The sequence below is a fragment of the Gambusia affinis genome, linkage group LG21, assembly GCF_019740435.1.
Source record: "Gambusia affinis linkage group LG21, SWU_Gaff_1.0, whole genome shotgun sequence".
Lineage (NCBI taxonomy): Eukaryota > Metazoa > Chordata > Actinopteri > Cyprinodontiformes > Poeciliidae > Gambusia > Gambusia affinis.
Genome location: NC_057888.1, coordinates 4,852,612 through 4,877,089, shown reverse-complemented (window position 1 = coordinate 4,877,089; position 24,478 = coordinate 4,852,612). Strand labels below are relative to the sequence as shown.

Genomic DNA, 24,478 nt, shown 5'->3' with positions numbered 1-24,478 from the left:
AAGTAAAATATAAATAGTAATTTTGATCCATTTTAATTTAAAATTATTAAATTTTTAATTTAAAAAAATTAAAATTTTGTAAAACAAACATGCTAATTTTCCTCTGAAATTGTAAAGAACAACTTAATTTAATTAAACTAACATTGGTTTTGCTACTTTCTTTCCAAATATGGAAGTTTTAATCTGATTAATAGCTTTGCTCATGTACAAAACCTGAAATTTGTATTTGAATAAGACATAGTGCATACTGAATAAAAAAATAGATAAATCATTCACCAGTAATGACAAAGTGATAAAAGAAAAACTAAATTCTTCATATTTTACTAAAATTAAGAGGATATTGGACATTTGTCATGCTCCAGTTTAGCTTGAACAATTCTCCTGATCAGTGGAGTTTTAACAAATTTTTATTAGTTTAAAAACTCCATGTACAATGATTGTTGCAACACAACCCATATATGCCTTACTGGAGCAATTTATGCGTGGTTATATTAAAAAAGCAGACAGCAGAGGTAAGTGATGCTTAGCCAAATAGTTTATTAAATTTGTATGCTGAATTTAGAAACATTACAGATTTCATATTAAGCCATCAATTTGAAGAAATTTAGACAAGGTATACTGAATTAAAATGAATTTTGAGACATTCCTTTTTTTATTTAAACAGATTTAACAACCAGATCGAACATTTATGGAAATGAATTCATAATAGCAAGATTTGAAACAAGTTTAGGTAACAGAATGCATGCAGAGGTTTGATTCATTGAATAATTCTTATGTGGCTTGTGAATTGTTTTTAAGCAGTAATATATTTGGCGGTAGTGAGGCTTACAGTATTTTAGACACTAATGATAATAACATACAGTAAATCTAAAACAGGCCGTGAACTGCTGACCTGGATTATCTAGAAGGGAGAGGCAGGCAATCGTTTTAAAAACAACTTTTCAAGAAGACGACCATTGAGTAGCTAATCAATCTAAAACAAATTTTACAATTTCATTCTTGTAATTTTAAGACTTTATTATCCTAATTTTACAACTTTATACAAGTGATTTTATGATTTTATTCTCGTAAGTTTACGACTATATTCTCGATTTTCTGACTCTTGTAATTTTACGACTTTAGTAAGAGTAAAAGTTGTAAAATTAACATTTCTGACAAATTGTACAATTTATTGTAAAATTTTACAATAAAACTTTTACAATTTTATTCTTGTAAGTTTACGACTTTATTCTAAATTTTCTGACTTCATTCTTGTTATATTACGACTTTAGTGTTGTAGTTTTACAATTTTACTATCGTAATTTTACAATTTTATTCCGGTAATTTTATGACTTAATTCTCACATTGTTCTGATTTTATTTTTGAGTTTTAATGAGTAATATTGAGTTTTTCTAGTGATTTTTCAATTTTATTCTTGTGGTTTTATTTATTTTCTAACATTTCATCTTAGAGTTGTCCTAATACTCTGTTGTATGTTTACAATCTGGTATTGAAAACATTTTTATTATAATTTATTGTGCTGCTCAAATCTAAATGCACTAAATGTTGACAACCATAAATTTCTAAAAGTTATAAATTGTCGATTGCCCACCTCTCCCAGTAAGGTTTATCCAGTGTTAGAAATCTAAACAGGAAAAAATATAGCTGCACAGAAACTACACAGGTCCAGAAATTTTAACACACAAAAATCCAACCAATAAACCCAACAAATGAAAATTTCAAGTATAAAACTCTGGGAAACACTGTCCCCGATAAGCTGTTCCACCCTTGAAGTGAAATATGAGAGTCACTGCTCCCGATAAATACACACAAACACAAATATAGACAGAAAATGGTAGACAAAAGCTACCGTCACTAGTCGGCATTATGGGAGACTCTGCTCCCGATAATGGATTTTAATTATGGAAGGCACTGCTCCCGATAACGCCATGATGCTAATACGTGCTCCAACGCAAACCGTGCAACATAAACGGCTTTTTGGCAAATTATGGAACCAATTAGAGCCTAAAGGTTGCACAGAATCATTTTACCAAATATTGACTTTAAGTAATTAGAGTAGGGGTGTCCAAAGTGTGGCTCGGGGGCCATTAGTGGCCCTTGGGGTGATTTTGTGTGGCCCCCAACTGCAATTAAAAAATTATACAAATTTGGCCCAGAGATGGGGAATTTTAATTTTAAAAATTTTCACCAATATAATTTTCACATAATGATTTCCTTTTAACATCCAAAGACTTTTCCTGAAAAGTCAAATTTGCTTCACCTAAATTAGATTTTATTTTTTGATAAACTTAGCTAAGAAGAAAGTGGCTTTAATTCTGTCATTATTACAGAAAATAAAATTATTCAGTCAATCAAATCTAGACAAAACTGAAAACAGCAAAGGTCCAAAATCTACAATAGTATATCACGGTAATCGAAGAGAAAATAAGGAGTAAATTTCCACCAAAAATTTCAGAAATGTTGAGATTATTCTCACAAAATTTTCTACAAAAAACTTGAAAATTTCTGTTTCACACATTGAAACTTTTTTAAAAATTTTGCTGAGAAAATTTCCACGTTTTTTCTAGAAAATTACAGAGATTAATCAATACATTTCTGAAGTTTTTGGTGGAAATTTACTGCGACTATTATTTATTATTTATTTTTTATTATTTACGACTGCCCTTTTGCTAAATAAAATCCTTTACAAGTTTTGAAACTACAATAAATACAATAAAATAAATTGGGCTACTTTATTTGCTTGGGTTTTTAGGACTTTTGAGTCGACAATTTTGACCCACGAGACAAAAACGTTGGACACCCCTGAATTGCTCAAATCCAGACAAACCAATTGGAAATTTGGTGCGATTTTCTATATTTTGTTTCTCCCAGCAGATATTGATCATCTGGAGTTCAAACGGGAGACGTGTGAGCCAGGAAAGTGAAATCCCAGCGTTATCCGATGCTCCGTTTCGTCAGCAACAGTTAGGGAGTCATTGTAGTAGCAGATGCTGCTGTGGCTTTCGACAGTATAACCGTCATAATTATGGAAGGCACTGCTTCCGATAATGTTGTATAAAAAGACAAACAATAAATATAGTGGGCATTGCCACTGATAAATATCAAACTAAACTAGAAGTATAAATAAAGTTTCAGTGCTTTGAGGAGGTGATTTGTTTAAGGTTCACAGTTGGTTTTTTTCTAGATTTTGTGACTCACTTGTGCTTCAGGTATTAAAAAGTTGGAGCACTATAATTAACCTTCAAGTAGCTTCACACACGCTCACACACAGATTTCCTGTTTCCTGCTTCAGATGTCGTTGTCGATGTCCCAGACGTTGGCGGCCATGGCGTTGGCGCATCCCTGCAGGTTCCAGGTGGCCAGAGCCAGAGGGAGGCGGAGCTTCTTCAGATCCTGGGCTTCAGCGATGGCCGCCAAGGTGTGGGGGCCGCGGCCCAGCAGCAGGTGGCGGTATGGGGCCTCAACGACGGAGACGTACGGAGAAAGGAGGGAGTGCTCAACCTGAGAGAGGAAAGGCAGAAAGAGGTTTGGTTTTATCAACAATTCAATTCAATTCAATTCTGAAATACCTTATTTATCCTAAAAGGGAAAATAAATGTGGTAATAAAATGTTACCAAGTAATTTTAGTCTAGTTTCTGGTGCACATATCTTATTACACTTGATAGAAGACAAAGTAACTTAAGAATAACTTTACAGCGAGATACATGAGCTTGTTTTAAGTAAATAATTTCTTAATTTTGATTTTAAAAAGTGCTAGTTTTACTGGCAGATTCTTATAATGTGGGAAAAATGTCATAAGTGAAATAATCTGCTAATGCAACTAGAACTTTTTCATCAATATTAATGAATTATTTACTTAAAGCAAGCCTCTATATCTTGCTGTAAAGTTACTTTTGAGTCAGTTTGTCTTATTCCAAGTTTAGTCATTTTTGCACTAGAAACTAGACCAAAAAATACTTGGTAAGATTTTGTGTTTTTGCAGTGTAAAGTGAGAAGGATCTATGGTAGCAGTCTGTCTCACATCGACCCTGAAGAGGCCTCTGACCGACAGTCGTATGACAAAATGTGTTCTCGTTACAAAGGTGTGCAAAACTTTATTTATATTCAATGTTTGTGTCGAAAACACACAATCTTGCCATTACGATGTTTCAATTGTAATGGCAAAAAATGGAAGATAAAGGGTTAGGAAAACATCTGGCCACAGCTGTGGTTTGGTTTACAGCAAGTGAATTACACAGCAAGCCACAGTTGGACCAGAGAGGGGAGAAGAAATACAAAATCAGAACAAAAGTTTCTACTTCTGCAAAACGTTCTCATTACTTAAATAAACCGTAACAAGTAATCCATTACGATCTGCAGCGATCTCACCTTCATGATCCTGTCGTTCAGGATTCGACAGGATTCCTTATCCGTCAAGTCCGTGTTGGCGATGGCACCGGCAATGGCGTCGGCCGCTCGCTTGTACGAGCCGCGGGCCCTATTCAGCCAGTTGGGACTGACGTCCGTCAGCTGACTGGACTGGAAGGAAGAAAACACAGCATGAACACTTTATATCTTGATCACAAGTGTCGGATTAAGAATGTCCAAAAAGGGCTGGTTGAGGCACAATGTACGTATAAAACTACCTGCTAACAAACTATTATAATTCATCTGCGTTCGATTAGCACTCCTTAAAACATCTTATAAGATCTTTTCACATTGATGTAATTTGTCCCTATGGATCCCCTGCATGTTATTATTTATATCTGGAAATTTCAGGCATGCACATAATGCTGGAGGGCAAAAGGACGATTCTTATACGTGCCATCCAAAGCCGCGCTGCCGCCGTAGCACTGAAATAATCAGTGCTGTGATTATTTCAGTGCTACGGCGGCAGCGCGTCACAGTAAAGGGAAAAATAATGCAGAAAAACGTTACCCTTACAAAAAAAATCCCATGAAAATCACATGTGACTTTCACATGTGATCACATGTGGTTCACACAAATTTTTACAAGTGAATGATGTGAATCATATGTGAAAGCACATGTATTCGTGTGATTTTGGAAAGTTTCGTGGTAAAATCACGTGATCACATGTGATCACGTGTCATTTTCATGGGATGTTTTTGTAAGGGGAATCACTAAAAAACATTTTTTTCTCGCTCTTTGGCAGACTCGTTGCCATAGCAACTGACAATAACACCACTTCATTTTTTAGGATTTAATACAAAAAATACTCAAACGCTTCCCACACAAACAGAACATTCAGGTCGTCATAGTTTTATGTTTTTAGGCTCGATGTTTATTTTCTGATAAGTGATAGATTAGCTACTGTTGCTGTTAGCTAAGCTAAAACTGCAGTGATAGATTAGCTACTGTTGCTGTTAGCTAAGCTAAAACTGCAGTGATAGATTAGCTACTGTTGCTGTTAGCTAAGCTAAAACTGCAGTGATAGATTAGCTACTGTTGCTGTTAGCTAAGCTAAAACTGCAGTCATAGATTAGCTACTGTTGCTGTTAGCTAAGCTAATACTGCGGCGGTCGATTAGCTAATCTAAACACCTGCTCCACTGATGATCTGTCAGCACTGCTATGTTTTATTGTGTAAATGAACTGAAAAACACTGAATTACCCATCACATCTACATGTTACAGATGCTAAAGTAAAGCTAGCATAACCAAACTACAGCTATTGTTGCCTAGTTGCTATTGTGTAGTGAACCACTGTGTCCCTTTTTCTTTTATATATCAGGCGTACATTTAAGATTTAGCGAGTTATTTGGCAACTTAACAACTAAAACCAATGCTAGTCATCGTTAGCGAGCAGGTTTTTGCCCTCCAGCAGTGAGATGGGGGCTCTTACGTCACGCTGCAGGGCATCCACACTAATGAAAACTGATTTGATTTGACTGATAAAATAATATTTAAACACATCTTACAAACAAATCTTAAAGTTCAATTTATGAGAACATTTTTAGTCCAGTGGACCACATAAATAGTTCTGTTGGGTCAAATTTGGCCCGTGGACCTCGAGTTTGACACCTGTGTAATATGATAATATTCTGGTGATATTATTATTTTATTCTCATAAGCAAAAAATAAATAAAAATAAAAATCTTAGCCTGGCTCTAATATTCTATTGTAAAGTTTTCCTGAAGTCAAAGATCAAAGAAATAGAAACCGTAACAAACACTTGTGAAACAAGATGGCCGCCACTGAGTACGCAAATTTTCCAAAAATGAAGTTGTTAAAAACCAAATATTCAATTAATCAATAAAATCAGTGTATCACCCAGCCCTAATCTTGACTACTCCATTTAATTCTATAAAAAAATGAATCTTAAATGTGAATCAGGTGGAAAAAGTCCGAACCTGAGTGAGCTGGTTGACCCGTTTGTTGACCTGGGAAACAGCTTTCGTGATGGGGCCGTAGTATCTGCGCACATCCAGACCCAGCAGGTGGTCATGGACCAGACGCAGCACCATCAGGCCGGCGAACTGCGCCGCCGTGGCCGTGACGTTGCTGGTGCTTTGGCTCGTTCGGTAGTTCAGGTGGTCCATGTTGTCCAGGCCGGTGCCGTAGTAAGGGTACGACTCGGACTTTAAACAGAACCACAACAAAGCCATATTTAAGACCACAACTTTAACACATTAAGAAGCTACAACAGCCCAGTCGGGGGTCAATACAATAAAATACTTTCATTTAGTCAATATTTAAAACAATAAGACGCTGTTTGCTCTTGTTATTCTCCATCTTGGGTATTATTTCCAGGTACTGATCCCATCAACCTTTCTGATTGTTGTTGTAACTCATCTTAATTCTACAATAATTCTTTGAAGAATTTGAATTAACATTTAATTTTTCTTTTGGTATAAATAAAGTAAATTGAATTAATTACATGTTTACTAGATTTGCTAGATATTTATAACCAACTGAATTATAATTTTGAAGGAAATTGGAAATTGTAATTTATTTCATGACTGAAAAACTCTATTATTTAATGACAAATGTAGTTAGTTGAGCTGCAACTTCAGATTAATTTAGTAACTGATTATTCTGGCAATTAATTGATTAATCTGAAACAAAAATGGATGAATTTTGCAGATTTTTAATTTAACGTCTTATGCCTATTTAATATTAAAAATAAACAAAAAAATAAAGAAAAATGTAAGTCATTTTATAAATAAAAAATTAACATTTTATTGCCTAAAATGCAATAACAGCATGAACAACTTGACCATTTATAGTACAGGGCTGATCTGTTGATTATATTTTGGGTTAACTGATTAATAATTGGATGAAAAATGTGATTGATAGGAAATTTTTTTAAAATCTTAATTGCAAAATGTATATGTTTCTTACTGTTTTTGCTTTATTACTGCTTTGAGTATGTAGTTCTTTCAGCAAATTTAACACAAGTAATCTGATTAATAGTTTCAGCCCAAACTGTTAACTGAAACCTTTCAGAATAAAAAATATATTTATGTTTTAAAAGTAAAACTTACATTTGATTGGATGAAGTGGAAACACATGGAGGGAATTCCAGCAAAAGCCAGGAAAGGATAAGCAGGATCTTCAATCGACATCGTCCTCAGTCTGCAAGCAGGACAAATACTTTTTCAAAAATAAGTTTTTTTTCAACGGTAGCAATGCATTTGGCTTAAAAAACTCAATTCAAGGCTGATCGTTGCATTAAATTGTGGGATTATTACACTACAAAAACACAAAGTTGTAAGTATTTTTGTCTAGATTCATTTACAAATATATTAGTACACTTGAAATAAGAAAAAACTAACTTATAAGAAACTTTTCTGCAAGAAATAGGAGCCTATTTGAAGTAAATAATTACTTAATATTAATGGAAAAAGTTCTACTTCCATTAGTAGATTATTTCACTTCTAAAACATTCTTCCCATGTTATAAATTAAATAATCTGCCAATGGAGCTAGTACTTTTCTCATCAATTTTAAAGAATTATTAACTAAAATCAAGTTTCTATATATTGCTGAAAAGTTACTTGTAAGTTAGTTTTGTCTTATTTAAAGTGTAGTAAGATATTTGGACTAGAAACAAGACAAAAATACTTGGTGATATTTTGTGTTTTTGCAGTGTAGTCCCAAATGCATACTAGTAGTTATGCTTTAAAATGGATTAATTCAAATGTATCCATTTTAATTATTGTTATTTTGGTTGTTTTGAACAACAACCTGTTTTGTATTGTTCTGAGAAAATCTCCTTCTCCACCTTAATTTGAACTAATCAGCTCTGAAGTGATTCTGCAGGTAAAAGGCAAAATGCCTTAAAATAAAAACAACAACAAAAATAATAATTTCAACATTAATCACAAGTACTGTCACTAACAATTCCTACCAAATTAAACAAAATAATAATTAAATAACAATTGGATGAAAACAAGAAGCCCAAGATGTATTTTTAAACTATATTTAGGTAAAATTAGCAAATATTTGCTTGAATAAGAGCAGAAGCGAAAAAGGAGTGATTCTCTGGTTGTACATTTACCGCCTATTTTTCCCAAATAACATAAAAATAACAATGATTATTTGTTTTTACAGAAGAATAACCACAGGTTATTTAACTTTGATTCCTGGTGTTCTTCCATGTATTTTGTTTTTGTTAGATTTTTGGGGGATTATCTAGTTGGATATTTGTTATTTTATAGATAAATACCTCTGTTTGTTAATATGTGATGTTTGTTTTATGTGCACCAAATGGTAAATAAAAAATAAATAATAATAAAATCTCACTTCATTTGAAAAAATAAAAAATAAAAACACTTTAAGGGGATCTCCTACTTACACTCTGGACTCCCAGTTATTTCCTCCCATCGCCTGGTAAATTGAGTCAGATTTTCTAGGCATGTTCACCTGCAAGAAACAGACAAATGTCACAATAAATCAATCAAATATTCACATGATTAATTAAAATGAGCTTGATTATTTTCATTTGGACAACAACGGTTAAAAAGATGCTTCCCTTTAATACGATTATAAAGCCGCCATTTTGAGAAATACTGCAAACATTTGAGTAAAAAATCCTAACTGGCATTTTTGTGTATTTTTAAAATTTTGATTACAAATACTTTATGATCTACTTTAATTGTTGTTTTGGTTGTTTGTTGATTTAGCTTGGCTATTTAAAATGTTTACCAGTTCTATTACAAGCTATTCTTTAGAAATTGAAGGGGTTTTTTTTTATCTTTGGGGGGGTGTACTAATATGCCATTATTATTATTAGCTTAAAAATGGTCTTAAAATGTTAATATTATTATTCATTTCAATAATTTATTGCCCAGAAGTTTCAGTTAGTTTGCGGTTCATCATAAAGTTGTGTTTTACCTCCTTCATCGTGCTCTCAATGAGGCTGTACAGCAGCGGACTTGCAGAGGCGATGAAACTTTCTTGACCTGTCAGACATAAACTTCATCAGTTTTAGCCACTTTTTCCAACATGTTTTGGTTTTTACAGTGCGTACCCATGACTACTCCATCCAGGTTGATGTATGTAAAGACGCTTCGGTCAAGAGAGGACATGTAACCCTAAAAACAACAAAACAAAACGACTTGTTTAAGCCTTTTCTCCCAAAGCAGAGAATTTAGTTTAAACATGTAGTTCTTACCTCCAGCCACTCGGTGGCGCCAACGCTTCCAAACTCTCCAGCACTCCAGCTTGCAAATATTATGCTTCTTCTCGGCCTGAAATCATCTAAAACAGGGGACATTTTTAAAGTTTTAAACCAGCAAAATAACTTAAACTTTTCAATCTCAACATTCAGTTTTTCTTTATATAAAAGCATCTAAAGCTTTTATGATGAAGGAAGAATAAGACTCCTACATATTCTTAGATAGAAACGTCATAATTTTCCAGATTTTTACCGGAATCTTTTGTTCTGTTTATAATTCAAAAACTCCTCACGTTGTGGATTGAGGACTAGAGTTTCCCACACCAAATTCAAATTCTTAAGTCATTATTTGGTTTGTATAAAATACTTTTTAAAAAAAAAAAATATATATATATATATATCAATTTTAGTTTGAAGAGACAAAAAAATATCTCAAGTACTAGAAATATTATTTGAAATAGGATTTGTATATAAAGTGGAAAATGATGGGCTCACTCCCAGTAATCTGTTCATACATAGCTAATTTTTCACTTAGCTCTTAGCTAATTTTAAAATTAGCCAAAATGCTTCCCTTAAATACATTTTTTTGGATAAATTCTAAACTACTAATTTAATTGGCTTTTTGTAAACATTTAGTTGAATAAAATGCAAATGCTGAAGTTTTGGTTACTGACTTAAGAATCCTTAAAGTACTTTATAGTTTATATTCATGCTCTTATTTTGAAATAGGTGAAGACTGTTTAAGCTTCCGTTTTCTCTTCTCATGTTTTCTCTTTCTTTCCCATCCACTAACTTTATTTCAAATTTACAGGAGCAAAATAAAACATGGATAGTAAAGAACAAGACATAAACACGTACAATATCTAAGGGAATTTAATTCCTTTGGAGTTAGCAAACTTCTTAGCTAGCAGTGCCCACAACAGCAAGAGGCCATTCATGGCACCATGGCAAACAACAGACTGAACTTTTAAATCCCTACGCAGGGTGCCGGTTGGATAGGTATCCAAGCTGGTTTAAGTTTGGATACTAGAAACAAGTATTTGTTTCTAGTATCCAACATCTTCCAACATCAGTATCTGACATCTTCAACAATTTCACTGCAATGTCTTACCAAGTATTTTTGTTCCAGTTTCCAATGCAAATTTACTAATACACTAGAAATAAGTCAAAACTAAATTAGACGCACCTTTTCGGCAAGAAATAACTCAATAGTTCCTTAATATTGATGAAAAAGTGTTTGTTCCATTGGCAGTCAAATTCACTTACAACAAAATAGTTTTACCTTGTTATAAATAATATAATCTGCCAATTGAACTTGTACTTTCTCATCAATATGAATAAATTACTGACTAAAAATAAGTTCCTACAGCTTGCTGAAAGGTTATCTTTAAGTTAGTACTGTCTTGTTTCAAGTGTATTAATATATTGGCACTAGGAACTAGACCAGAATTCTTGGTAAGATTCTGTGTTTTTGCAGACTGGCTGCTGCATGTCATTTGTTTTTCCTGTTTCTTACATTCAGAAAAAGAAGTAAATCATAGTAAATGTAAAATGAATAAGAAAAACATGATATTTACAATTAAACTTCTTACCTTTTTTCACCATCTCTTGGAAGGCCTTGGCCAGTTCGATCAGCACCGAGGTGCCAACAGTGGCCTTGGTGTAACCTCTCCCCCAGGCGTCCCTCTGAGCTCCCAGCACAACATAACGATCTAAATATTCAAATTAAACTCAGCTCAGCAACCTTACATTTAATAACTAAGATCACCAAACAGCAGAAAAAACCTACCAGGATCAGTAAATCCTTTGATCACGCCGAACACATTGTGGATCTCCTTATTGACCAAAACGTTGTTCACCTCCACAGTGATGTTCTGGCTGCCACCCAGCTTGTAAACCACAGACTTTAGTTCACCTTTGAAGTCACTGTTTGTATCAACTTCAGGGCCACCAATTTTCCTGGGAACAACGAACATAAAAGTTCACTCTATGTTTTCAAATTTAGGGGTTTTAATGATTTATTGGAATTGCTCTTTTTTCAGTAGCGTGATTGTGCTAAAACTGACAGAACTGGGTGCATAATTTTGTATTTATTGTGGATTTTCCATTTTGCACACTCATAATTATGCAAATAAACTCAAATATATTAATACATCCTCCAACTCCTTCACCTGCTTTGTGAAACTTCTGGAAAATTACTCAAAAGGCCTTTATCTCTTCCAAATGTGATTCTTTCAACATTTAAATCAGTTTTAGAAAGTGTAAATCTATATAATTGGTCTGAATAAGGGATGCAAACAGTTAATCAACTTAAATTTAATTGTCGATTAATGGTTTATTAGATTAAAATTGGTTCCAATCTATTAGTAACGTCCGCTAGACCTTCTTTTAATGTTGTAGTTTGGCCGCCATACAGCAGAGGGCGCCGCTGGTCATCCTTAAGCGGAGCCGTACAGAAACAAAATGGCGGAGCTTTCTCTGAACGGGACAGAGAAGTCGTTCAAACGGAGTCCGTTGTGGGATATAAAAAGCACTTTATACGGCTCTGTTTTGAAATATAAACACTCCAAAATCTCATCGAGTTTCACGGCGAAGCAGCGTCAACTTCTCATTTAAAGGCGATTAATGTGACACGAAGGCGAGGATTTAAAGACAAAAGACATGGCGCCAATAAGCACGATTGATTTTCAAGACTGTGGTGAGTAAAAGCACTTTATAGGGCAAAGTTTTAACATTCCTTCAAGAGCAACCACAGACAGCACGATATTTCTGCTCAAGGGTTATTACGTATTTTACATATTTTATCCTTTTTATCTTTTAATTTTCAATTTAACAACCTAAAAAGTTCCTGTTTTGCTATATTTGATAAATATTTCCGAGTTTAACTCCGTGAAAAACCACAATTTTCTGTTTAGTCCATCAGTATGTGATACAACAAACACAAAACAATGTTAAAATTGAACGGTTATTTTTTAAATACTATGAAAAATTTACCCGTTTATGTTATGATAAGGAGAAAATTCAGGGATTCAGAGATTTGTAGATTAATCTCAGAAATGTCTTACAAAAAATACAAGAATTTGAGTTTGAAAAGCTGAAAATGTGCTAAAAAATTAGAAATCTTGAAGTTAATCTAAAAAAAAAAAATCTAGAAAAAACACGGACATTTTCTTAGCTTGAAAAGTCAAAAAGTTCTAACTTTTGAAGCTCAAAATTTTCAAAAGTTGATTTTTTTTTTTACTGTTGAAACTCTTAAATTTCGACATTTTTAAAAAATAAAGTTTCTGAGATTATTCTCAAAATTGTACTTTTCTTCCTCCTTTCTATCTACAATGGCCCTAATATGTTTAGATTCACTCATTAATTGATAACTTGGGCACCCATTTATTGTTTTTAAGAATAACTTAAGTCATGCCTTACAACCTCCACCCTGAAACAAAAATGGTTCAGCTACATCCGTCATGCAGTATTTGAAGAGTTGCTAACATTAGAAGAGTTGTAGCCGAGTTGGCAGTGATGGTCTGGGCCGGGATTTTTGGGAGGCCAGCTGACTCCGTTGGGGCAAACAGGGTGTGGTTGAAGGATGGGAATCCAGGGGTGTAGGGGTCCCCAGAACCAAGATGGACCTGGAATTGAAAGATGAATGAATAGGAAACCTTTGTTTTTGGTTTCCTGCTGGGTGAAGACCCCTTGCAGGGTGGCGAAAGAGGTACTTGATGGAGGGCAAAAAGCTGCTCGCCGACAATAACTACCATTCGTTTTAACTGTTGAGTTATCTTAAATGTATGCGTGATGTATAAAAGTAAAAGGAATGCAGTGCTTTGCTACTAATAGTCAACACTACAACAAATAGATGAGGTCAGAAAAATGAATTCTGATACATTAGTGGCTTTGTTGTCAGTCAGTTGCTGTGGCAACGAGTCACGTAGTCCTTGTTCTTAACTGTTTTTTCTGCACTAAATTCATAATCCCCACATCTCCAGGTTTCATTTTGTTGACAGGATCGTTCTACTGCAGCTACGGATGGCATGTAAAAGAATCGTCTTTTTGCCCTCCAGCGTTGTGCCTAAAATTTCTGGTTGTAAACAATAATGTGCGGAGAATCTATATTTGACTTTGTTTTGTACTGACGTGTCCGTAGAGTTCAGTGTCTGTAACCAGTTTGTAATCTTCAGTATCAAGGTAGATGAGAACAGCAGAAGCTCCCATCTTGGCGGCGTTGTCCACCTGAAACAAAAACAGATTCACTTCCTGGTCAAACAACATTCTTTTCAACATTTTCTCTTGCTCGTAGAAAAAGTTAACAGTAGTGAATCTAAAACAAGTAATGGTAAACCTCAAACCATTACTTATTGGACCTGTTTTAGTTATTTTCAACTGGACAAAAACTGCAGAGCATATTTTAAATTGTTTGTACCAAGTTAATCTCTACTACAGCCTATATTTTATAACACAAACATTAAATATATATATAATATATTCAACCATACAAAATATATTTACAATATTTTGTAATTAATACTTTAATTATTTGTCTGCTCTTAGTTTGACACAATGCAGTGTGAAAGTGAACCACACAGAAATAAAGGCTTTGAAACGTCTATCTGTGTGTAATTGTAACAGAGTTTTATTTTAATAATATTATAGATGTGGAGTTTGTCAAAATTTGTTTATTTATTCATTAAATGTATTTTGCTTAGTCAATAAGTTGTTTCTCCAGACATTAAGCTCTGTTTTTGACAGTTGATGGTTACCATAGTAACCTGTAACTGACAGTTCCTTTTTCTGTGGCCGTTGGTAACTGTGGTATCAGGATCAGCTCTGTGTTTTCTTCACAAATATTATATTTTAACATATATTTTTGACAAATTCAATGATATACAATGATTCATGAGCATTTTTGCTATTTTGTGGGTTTTTAACGTGACATTATTGATGTTGTGCATTTTAACTGTTTAATTTTACAACCGCAAACTGTTACTAACTGCTCAATGGAAGCTAAAGCTTTTAGCTTGCTTACGTATTGTAGTTTATTCAATTCAATGCAGTGGTCTCTCTAGAGAGAGAGATATCTATCTTTTGCTATAAACAGTGAGAGATAGATAGATCTATATATATATATATATAGATCTACAGAGGTATATCTAGATATAACAATATATTTATCTATATCAATATATATATAATTGATATTATTATTCTAAACAAGTGCCAATTTGCATTCACTATAAAGCACACTGAATTTTTTTAAACTGTGGCAGGAAGCCGGAGCACCCGGAGAGAAACCTGCAAACTATTTATAAAGTTTAATTACAAAATTAATTTTTTTATTCGCACCTCAAGATAATTTACAGAGACCAATTCATCTGACAGTCATTTTTTAGGACTATGGCTGGAAGCCGGAGCGCCCGGAGAGAAACCTGCTAACTATTTAATTTATTTAAACTTTAAATTTATTTAAAAGTTGCCAATGCTTCCATTTAAAGTCCCAATATAGAATCACGAAAACTGAACAAAGCAATGGCAAGACAGAAAAGTGTGGAATTACCAGCCCAGTAAGAAACAAGACAAGGAAATAACACCAAGAACAACTAAACAACAACAATAACACTGGCATAAAATCCTCCCAGAAAGTTTCTTCTTCTACTCTGTTGTAAATTTCTGGACCCCAATCTTCTGTCTGACTCTCTCTCTTTTCTCCTTCCTCAAAATGGCTGCTTGTTGTATCTTCTGCGCTATTCTCTTCTTCAACATTTAGAGGTTCTGGTTCCTCTCCAGAACTGTCGTCATTTTGGAGAGGAGGGCCAGGAGAAACCGTCACACTGGTTGTGTTCAGGTGGTCATTATCGGGTCTCTCTGCATTCGTTCTCTTCTCATAAACATACATAAATCCCCTTTCATACATGTCCTCTCTGCAGGGTTTACCAGGAGGGAGGACATATTAATTGACCACCTTTACAGTCTGTTATCCCTGAATCAAGTAGCTGTAGAAGTGAGCTGACTCAGCATTACTACATATAACAGACGACTGACGGGATTAGGAATAACAGGGTTTTTTCTTTTGACCCACTGTGGCAGAAACAGGACGATTACATTGTTGTTGCTGAGGATGTTTTTCCGGGTTAAGCCTGACCTGCAGCTGGAACAATAAGGCTGGCGCCACATATCTATCCAGGTATTAAAAAGAGAAACGGTGTCGGTGAGTGATGGTGAGGATGGAAGCACAACGATGGGGCCGTTATTCAGCAGCTGTAAGAACGACGTTCCACATCCGTTACAGGTGTTTTTGCAGTACATTTCCCAATCTGTGCTGCCACCGTAAGAGTCAAGCCAGACTAGAACCGATTCCAGTAAACAAGATATTTGATATTGTTTCCCCACGTCTGGTGATGGTTCTCTCTCCCTCAGTTCCATCAAAACTGGGGAGATTTCTGCTGGGGAAAATCCACACTGCTGGTCGGTGGACAGCAGTGTGGATCAGACTGGCACAGTTTGGGATAGATGAAGCCTCTTTAAACAGATGTCTCTGAGCCAGACACCGTCTGGTGACGCTCAGGTTGAGAATGCTCTGAAAACCGGCACTCATTCAGCTGTTGTCAAACCGGTTTGCAAATCTACAGATGTGCCCCTCTGTCTGTCTCATCCTGCTTCGTTCCTCATGCACAACTTTCCCTTCCAGGTCAGTTGGTTGCTGAGGAACAGTGCAGTACTGGTTTCCAAAGACTTTCTTCTCATCCTGAGAGACAACTACCCCATCCGGGGTAGTTTTGTCTTTGGGAAACGTGAACGAACCATCATTGGCTCGGGTTTCAGTGCTGTTCCTGTCCGTTGAACCTGCTTCCCCGTCCAGGGTGCAGTTCACGTCAGAATCAACAAAAACCCTACGCCTTAATGAGTTCACAGACAGATCAAGCACTCTGTTTTCATTGTAAACTCTTTGTCCCTCTGAAATAAATTCCTCGTCCGAGGAACTTTTCAAGTCTGAGATGCTGGAAAATGTGCCGGCCAGCGACTTCATCTCTGACAAAGCCAGAGATGAAATCGACGAAATCAGAGGTTTCTCTGTGAGTTCAGTCCCAGAAAAAACTTTCCCAGCCGGGTCAGTTTTTTCTCTGGGAACAATGGGTAAATCGTTCCCAGAGACTGAACTCACATCCTGAGTAGCGTCGAGAGACGATGTCTTGGTCAAATCCATAGCAGAGGCTTCACAGTCAACTTTCTGGCTCACAGAGCAAACTAACCCGGCCGGGTCAGTTTGCTCTTGGGGAACCGTTGAAAGTTGGTTCCCAAAGCCAGTGCTCTTGTCTTCGGTACTGCCTTGTGAAATGTCAGTCAAATTAATGTCAGTGTCTTCAAAGACAACTGGCTCCTCTTCAAGGCAAACTTTCCCAGCCGGGTCAGTTTGCTCTTTGGGAACCGTTGAAGGTTTGTTCCCAAAGGAAGTGCTCTCGTCCTGAGAGACACTCTGGTCCAAGTCATTTCTAGGAAGGTAATGATCAAAGAGTTTCTTCATACCTGTTGTGACCAGGTAACCAAGTCCCCATCCAACTGGAAAAATTAAAGGGTAAAGCATCGCTGAAATACTAAAAATCCTTGTCCGGCACGAAGCTGCTTTTCACAAAACTGTTTAGATCCTGACTGACGATGAACTGAGTTACACGCATTCAAAGTCTCAGACGTCATGAATGACCTCACTGGAGCTCTGGTGCAAGTCTTGCTTCTGATCGTTGCTATGGAAACGATCAGATCAGTTCTGCATGACAAACTGTAAATGAAAATGAAATAATTTAGTTTTTTTTAATTTCTTTAACACAGATTGACAATAGACTTTTCTATGGTTGAATTTTTGCACTTGTGGTTTTCCGTATATGCTGCGGTATAAATTGACTTAAGCCACTTATCCATTATTATTTTTCAACACAATCCTCTGGTAAGCTAGCTGTAGGTCGCAGTTTGAGCTAACGTAACAAACGGTTGTTTACATGTAGTACCTCGTGGACCACTAGGGGGCGCCCGTAGACCACCACAGGTTGAGAAAAACTGATCTACACATACCTGTTGTGCAAAAGGGATTTTTCCGGCTCGCAGCAGCAGGACGGCGCCTTTCAGGTCAACTTTTCCCTGAACAAAGTCCAGATCCTTCTGACGGCCGTAGTTCCCGTACACCAGCCGGCCCTGCAGGCGTCAGGAGAAAGTGAAGCTTCGATCGCAGCAGAACAGCTGCATCTTATGGTTCTGAACGAGAACTTTGAGCTGGCTAAGAATCAGAAACTGCAGGTTAAAGATTTAAGAACTGGAGACCGGAAAGTTGTGGTTGCTTATCAACAAGCAAACCTACCTGTAGTTTTTTTCAATAACGTAATTCAGTAACTTTTATTTTATGAAAACAAAGGCATTTATTTATTCGTTTTCGTTGGGTGTAACCTGAAATAGATAAAATATTAATTTTATTTAAGTAAATTCTGAATCTGAATAACAAAAAGTTTGCATTTAATTGCTTTTTTTTCTTATAATTTACAGGATTTTTAAAATTTGTAAAAGGGAATTAAAATTGGGGAAGCAGTAAAGTTCAGCTACTTTTTCTTTACTGTTATTCGTTTACCAATTTATTTAATTGAAATGTATTTATTTTTATATTTCTGGCTTTCAAACTAAAATGGATTTTTTATATTATTCCATTGCAATTAGGTTTTGTCTAATTAAAAATTATAATTGTAAAAATTTTTAGTCATAAAGATGCCAATATTGTAATAAGACAAAAACAGATATTTACACCTAGTATTATAATTAATTTTTTCTATATTTGTGTAATATTCATATTTTTAGGATCGTTTTCCATGTATGTGCTTTTTTTTTATCTGTTTTTTACTTAAATACAATGAGTTTGTTTGGTACATCTTTAAATTTATTTATGTTTTCATTTACATTTTTATCATATTATAAACTATCAAAATTTAAAAAGCTATTGTATGACAGAAAAAATATCAACATATTAAATGATATTCTATGTTATTATTACTATTTATTTATCAGATAAAATAGATTATAATTGGGTTTCACAGAAGATGAAGTAAAAATATTTCCTAAATTTCAAACATACCCATAATTTAACCCAAAAGAGAAGTTCTTTGGCGATTCAGTGCAGAAGTGAATCACTGAAATAAACAGACTTACTGTAAGGATTTAATGCAGGTGAGGTTTACTGGAAAAGAAGCCTAAACAGTCTAATAATACCCAAAGCTGTTCTGTAACAGTCTAAGTGTCAATAAGCTAACGGTCTGATTGAGATTAGAGCCAAGTCTAAACCGATTTAACACGTTTAAACCTGTAATACGGTCTATGGCGAGAAAAGACCGAGGATCCTTCACAATGGTCCTGAGAGGTTAAAGGTCACGTCCTAATAACTCACCTCAACTCTGCCCGGTTTGCTGTAGGCCAAATATCCCACAGGCTTGATGACGTCTGAACCAAAGTAAACTGTGTTGGGGTTCTGGCTGTAAAAGCAGAAGGTAAAGCTATCAGTGGGTTGTTCACTTATAAAATAAAATTAAAATTAAATTTACACACAACTACATTACAGCAACTTACTAAGACCACAATATAAGTGTTTCATATCAGTCAATATCGATAAGTATTCATTCGTTTTTTTGTTTTAAATGTCTGAAATACTACCAAGCTAATGGCATGACCAACAGTTTTCACTCCGTGCTGTAGTTTCTTATTTTTAACCAGTTACGAAGCACAGAGGAGGAATCTGAAACTGCTGCTGCTTCAGTTACTCAGCAGGTCGTTGCTAGGCAACCACAGATGGGTGGAACTTGAAACTGCTTCTGACCCAGCAGATTGTTGCTAAGCAACCAAAGAGTGAGCGAGTTAGTTGATTCCACCAACGTTTCTTAGCTGGTTGAGAGGTTGAGCAGATAAAGTGTTTCTGGATCAGAGTTCAGTGAATATTCTATATACTGAATGTTCTATATTTATTGATTTATTGTTCACTTTCCTATAAATTGCTCTATAAAAGCGACAACCTGTCGGATCGTTAAGTTTTAAAAAAAAATTTTTTTTGTAAACCAGAGAAATTGTAATGTCACCGACTTGTCGGGCGTCTGCAGCTGAACGTAATGGATGTCTGTCCACGGCGTCATCCCCAGCGTCTTGAACGTATCGAAGATCCTGTTCGCCAGAATCATGTCTCCCTCACTTCCTGCCGAGCGACTCTTCATATCAAAATCGCTGCAGATCAAAAGGAAGGCATTTGATTTATTTATTTTTCCCACTTGGAAAAAAATATTTACTTTGTGGATTCTCCAACCTTTAGCCCTTCACGCGGCATAAGACTTTCACAAATACAAAGTTGAAATCTAGATATAGTCTTCTATTTATGTTTTAAAAAGTCTCCAAATTTATACACAGCTGTAAATATTATTCTTTAATAGGAAAGCAAAACTGTACTTCTGCAAGCCAATGTAAATAAACTGGTAACGATTGTTTTAATTATCGATTAATTGGGTCAAAAAATTGGCACAGAAATTATAAAAAATTTTCATTTAACCACTTAAGATCTTTTTATATTATACTAGAAGTACATTCAAAGATTTAATTAATTCAATTCCTTTTTTAAACAAGAAAATAAACACTAAGTAATGTAGCCTATTAGCTAAAACTATGCTACTTGAGGAGTTTTGGGTAAAACATATTTACAGACAAATGATCTTATTATGCAAAATGTAAAAATACTTTGTACAGTTTGGGCTTAATTACTGATCTGAATAAGTTGTTATGGACATCAAATTGAGTCCATACAGCAGTTAATGATTAATCAATTACTACATTAGTTGACAATTAATTGTTTCAGCCCTAGAACTAAACATAAATTCAGATTTAAAAAGTCAACATTTAATCTGCTCCCTTAATGACTCAACTAGTCTGACTCCCAGTGTTTACATGGTGAGCTGTGTTCTCAGCTTTAGAGTCAGAATAATTAAATCTGACGCCGAGCGCTTCTACGACCTACTTAAGAGTCTTTTTGAAAGCTTCGCTGCTGAGTTTGCTCGTTAGGAGTTGAGAGACGTCCTTCCAGGACAGAGTCGGCGAAGGTTTTCCTGCATCCATCACGCCGATTTCATCCGTCGAACTCGGTCCGCAGTCAGACTCGACTTTAGGTTTATGATGACTGATGAAACCAACCAGGTAGCCTGAAGGAGACATACGATGAAATCCTTACCCCTCAGACATACCATCAAATATGGGAATAAAGATCTAAATAACAGATTTTATGCATTAAAAATGACGTACTGACAACGAGGTATATAAATTAGGAATGCAACTGACGATTATTTCAGTAATCGATTATTCTATGTTGGTGATTAATTATGTAATTGGAAAAAAATGGCATTTCTGCTGATTTTTCATTTATAAAATAAACCACTTGAGTTGGTAATAATAATATTATATATTCTTAATATACAATATTAAAAATCAGAAAAATTTAAGTAATGTTTTTTTTTCTAAATAAGAAACATTTTATTGCCTAAAAAGCAAGAGATAGCATACCTTTAAAGTACAATTTATCATTTGTAGCTAAAATAAATGCTAAAAAAATACTTAGATGTTTAAATAATCCCTTTCTAATTCACTTACATTAGTAAGTAATTATACTTGGTATATATTTGGTAATTATACCAAAACAGCGTATAGCTGAGATGTTGACTATTTTTAATTTAACCAGTGAATAATTGGACAGTAAAAAGGTGCAGAAAAGTTTTTTTTGTTTGTTTTTTTATACTTCAGTGCAATTTAAAAATACTTTATTGGTAACAAAGCGAAATTAAATGTTTTAACTCGTATTAATTCAAGTTCTTCAAATATAAACACCATCTGACCTCTTTTGGTCAGATGAGGAATTTCAATGTAGAAAACTGTTATTTACAGCATTAAAAATCACGTTTAAAAAAAGAGAGAAACTGTAACGGACCGCCAAGAAACACCATCAGGGTTCCCAGGATCATGAACGCCATGGTCCGCCTGCTGTGATGCAGCGGCGCCGGCCTGAAGCTCGGCGACCCGGGCGCTTCCGCCGCCGTGTCGCCGTCTGCAGCGTAGTCGGACAGGTTGACCTCGGCGTGCCTCTCGGCGTGCCTCTCGCCGTTCTCCGACGGCTGCAGCGTGAACCTGCTGTACCGCTCACTGTTCATCTAGAGACGCACGATAAGGGCAGAAAGCCTTGATTTGTTTGAAACAGTGTTGCTAGAGTGGTGTGAAAAGTTGCTAAATAAAGCCACGAAGTTGCTTCTTAACTCCGTCCACTTTGGTAGAATTATTCAGAATTTGTCTGGGTTGAAGTTATTCCTTCACTATAGTTACACTTTAAGTTAAAGAGAAATTATTTAAAAATGACAGAAAATACTAAATCTTACCAAGTGTTTTTGTCTTGTTTCTAATTCAAATATCCTTCTATACTTGAAAAAAGATAAAACTAACTTAAAAGTTAATGTTCAGCAAGAGCTACAAGTTTGTTTTAGGTCAATAATTAATGAACTCCGGATTAGAAAATGCAGTAGTTCGAAGGCAGATTTTTGTCACCTTTAAGAAGAAATGTTTCCTGTTTGAATTGGAAAAATCTGCCAGTGGAACCACTGTTTGTTCAAGAGTTATTGACTTAAAGCAAGCTCATGTATCTTGCTGAAAATGTACTTTTAAGTTTATATATTTATTTATTTGCACTTGAAACTAGACATAAATACTTGTTAAAATGTGTTTTTGCAGTGAGTTTTGTTCTTTAACACTCACCATCCTCTGAAACTGCGACCTTATCTTGTCCATTGCTGCTGTTTTTATGGAGAGAAATATAAAGAGGTCATGAGGTTATAATCTCACATTCAATTCGATTAAATGATCACTTTTTATCCAAAAGGAAAATTACACTTAATGATGATAATATGGGCAGGAAGGCTCTAATGCTAATCAGCTGCTCGAAGTTGTAAAAGCAGCAAGGCTGGAAAATATGGCTTAAAGAATTATCACTATGTAAGTGTTTAACATCAGTTGATATCGATAATTATTGATTAGTTTTCTTGTTTTAAATATCTGACATATTTCACCAAACAGGAGAGAAAAGGACGGAAAGAAACACCAGGAAACGTTGAGCGTGGGAGGAGAGTCACGTATGCTTTTGTTTTTCCAGAGGGAGGGGAAAGTTTTCTGTATAAACTTCCTGAGGTCAGGGTGGATCGGAATAAACGGTTTAAAAAAACTGTTTTATACACAGAGATCCGTTTGTGGATGAAACACTGTGTTCCTTATGTAACGGATTATTATCAAGTCTAGCTTTTTACTTGCTTTTCTGTAACTAATTATGTCATTTCAGCTGAATAATTTCAGATAACTGCACACAAAAAACACTTCGGCTTCAACTGTCAACAAAATCTCAAATTTGTTTAAATAATTTAAATCACATATGTATTTCTGTGAGCCTCAAAGTGTAATTATTTTGTCTTTAACTGAGGAATATAATGGTAGCTTTGGTGATGTTAGCATAAAGGTTTAACAAAACTGTGCATTTGGTTTTCTTTTTTTAATTCACAGAGATCTTTGTGGGTCTGAATAAAACAAAACTACTGCTTTATTTATTTATTTATAAAAAAAAAAAAACTGTATGACAAGTCAGATAAAAAAACCAACTCATTTATAAAACATTTGTAAAACTATCAAGAGCCATATAACTTTATATTTTGGCCTGGTTGATTTTTGAATATTAAATGTGTGACATTTTGATCAGTCACTCATTACTTAACTTGCCTTTTTCCCAAATATCTTTTACTCTTGAGTACTTTCTTGGGTTGCTACTTTTCACTTTTATTTCAGTAAAAATACTTGAGTACAATTTAGGGGTAATCTGCCCACCGCTGGCTCTACCTGAAAACCAGTAATTCCTCTCATTCTTTAAGAAAGTCTAACTGCTTCCTTTAAATCTTCGTTGGGTGGAATGGCTAAAATACCTAACATTACAGGATAAAAAGTTCCTTCCTGTCTGAACAGAAGGAGGAAATAGTAAGAAAGAGATGATGCAATAACTAAACACAGAACTTTCTTCTTTTTTTTATAATAAATAAACGTTGGTCACCTAAAAAAAACAACTGCAGCGACAAACCTGGTTTATATAGTTAAAACAAAATAAAGAGGGAATCTAAATAACAGAAGGTGGAGCAATACAGCAATGAATCTTGTCTGTATCAATTATTTTATAACTAGAGAGAAATATTATTAAGGATTCGGTTAAGTTTCCTGAGAATGTTTCGTAAAAAAAAAAATAGCAGATTTGCACAAAACGAGGAAATATGCTCATTTATTAGCGTATAATAGTTTTAACTGAAACCTGAATGAGAACAAACTGTCTCTGGCTGCATCAGATGACTCATTTCAGCGGTGATTCAGTAACAGGAAACCATGACTGGTTGATTAATTTACAGGACAAATATAATTATTTATATTCCATTAGCAAAAACAGGCCGTATTTTTAACTTCTGTGTTTTTGCATTAAAATAAAAAGCTGAAGGATGTGGGAAGCTAATTCTAATTTTAGGCCGAATATTGGTGCATATTGGAGAAGAGTCATTATTAATATGAAATATATTTATTGTTGTGACTTTGACAGGAGTTACGTAAAGCGCAGTGCGCCTAAAATATATCCGAGGCTGCAATAAATTAATGAATTTAATATATTAAAAAGCGTAATATAGTGTAGCTCACCTTAAAGTTGTTCTGCAGATGCTTGAATGAATGATATCGAAACACACACGAAACGACAAATACTGCGCTTCAGCGGTAGCGGGATCAAGCCCCGGAAGTTCTTTGTCTTCTTC

At 34.9% G+C, this 24,478-nt stretch overlaps 2 protein-coding genes across 4 annotated transcripts in view; one reads left to right on the top strand and one right to left on the bottom strand.

The window, feature by feature from the left end:
* Window positions 1-623: 623 nt before the first annotated feature.
* Window positions 624-24,478, bottom strand: tfr1b (transferrin receptor 1b). 2 transcript variants are annotated; one of them, XM_044104031.1, is made up of 19 exons: window positions 24,366-24,478; window positions 22,407-22,444; window positions 21,592-21,811; window positions 20,632-20,812; window positions 19,713-19,850; window positions 19,027-19,111; window positions 17,673-17,792; window positions 13,749-13,844; window positions 13,104-13,243; window positions 11,407-11,576; window positions 11,210-11,329; window positions 9,615-9,700; window positions 9,471-9,534; window positions 9,335-9,402; window positions 8,796-8,863; window positions 7,484-7,574; window positions 6,350-6,577; window positions 4,370-4,519; window positions 624-3,501 (listed from the first exon to the last, which is right to left on the bottom strand). In XM_044104031.1, exons 2-19 carry the CDS (start codon window positions 22,437-22,439, stop codon window positions 3,289-3,291), a joined length of 2,271 nt encoding a protein of 756 aa, XP_043959966.1. In that variant the 5' UTR covers window positions 22,440-22,444; window positions 24,366-24,478; the 3' UTR covers window positions 624-3,288. The 2 variants fall into 2 exon arrangements, with proteins under 2 accessions (XP_043959966.1, XP_043959965.1); XM_044104030.1 differs by having other exon boundaries at window positions 22,407-22,441; window positions 24,366-24,470.
* sh3kbp1 (SH3-domain kinase binding protein 1) overlaps window positions 11,629-24,478 on the top strand; it is a 65,354-nt gene continuing 52,504 nt past the window's right edge. The window contains exon 1 of one of the 2 annotated variants that reach the window (XM_044104045.1): window positions 11,629-12,315. In XM_044104045.1, the coding sequence (XP_043959980.1) occupies window positions 12,279-12,315 (37 nt within the window). In that variant the 5' untranslated portion in view covers window positions 11,629-12,278. The remainder of the gene's footprint in view (window positions 12,316-24,478) is intronic. The other variant, XM_044104042.1, reaches the window with a different exon arrangement.

Bases quoted from the DNA above. Each gene is read 5' to 3' on its own strand.
- tfr1b (XM_044104031.1), bottom strand. From the start codon at position 22,439: ATGGACAAGATAAGGTCGCAGTTTCAGAGGATG. The intron at 6,578-7,483 runs GTAAGTTTTACT...TTCTGTTTAAAG, and splicing joins TCCACTTCATCCAATCAAAT to TCCGAGTCGTACCCTTACTA. The intron at 4,520-6,349 runs GTTCGGACTTTT...TCTTCCTTCCAG, and splicing joins GGGTCAACCAGCTCACTCAG to TCCAGTCAGCTGACGGACGT.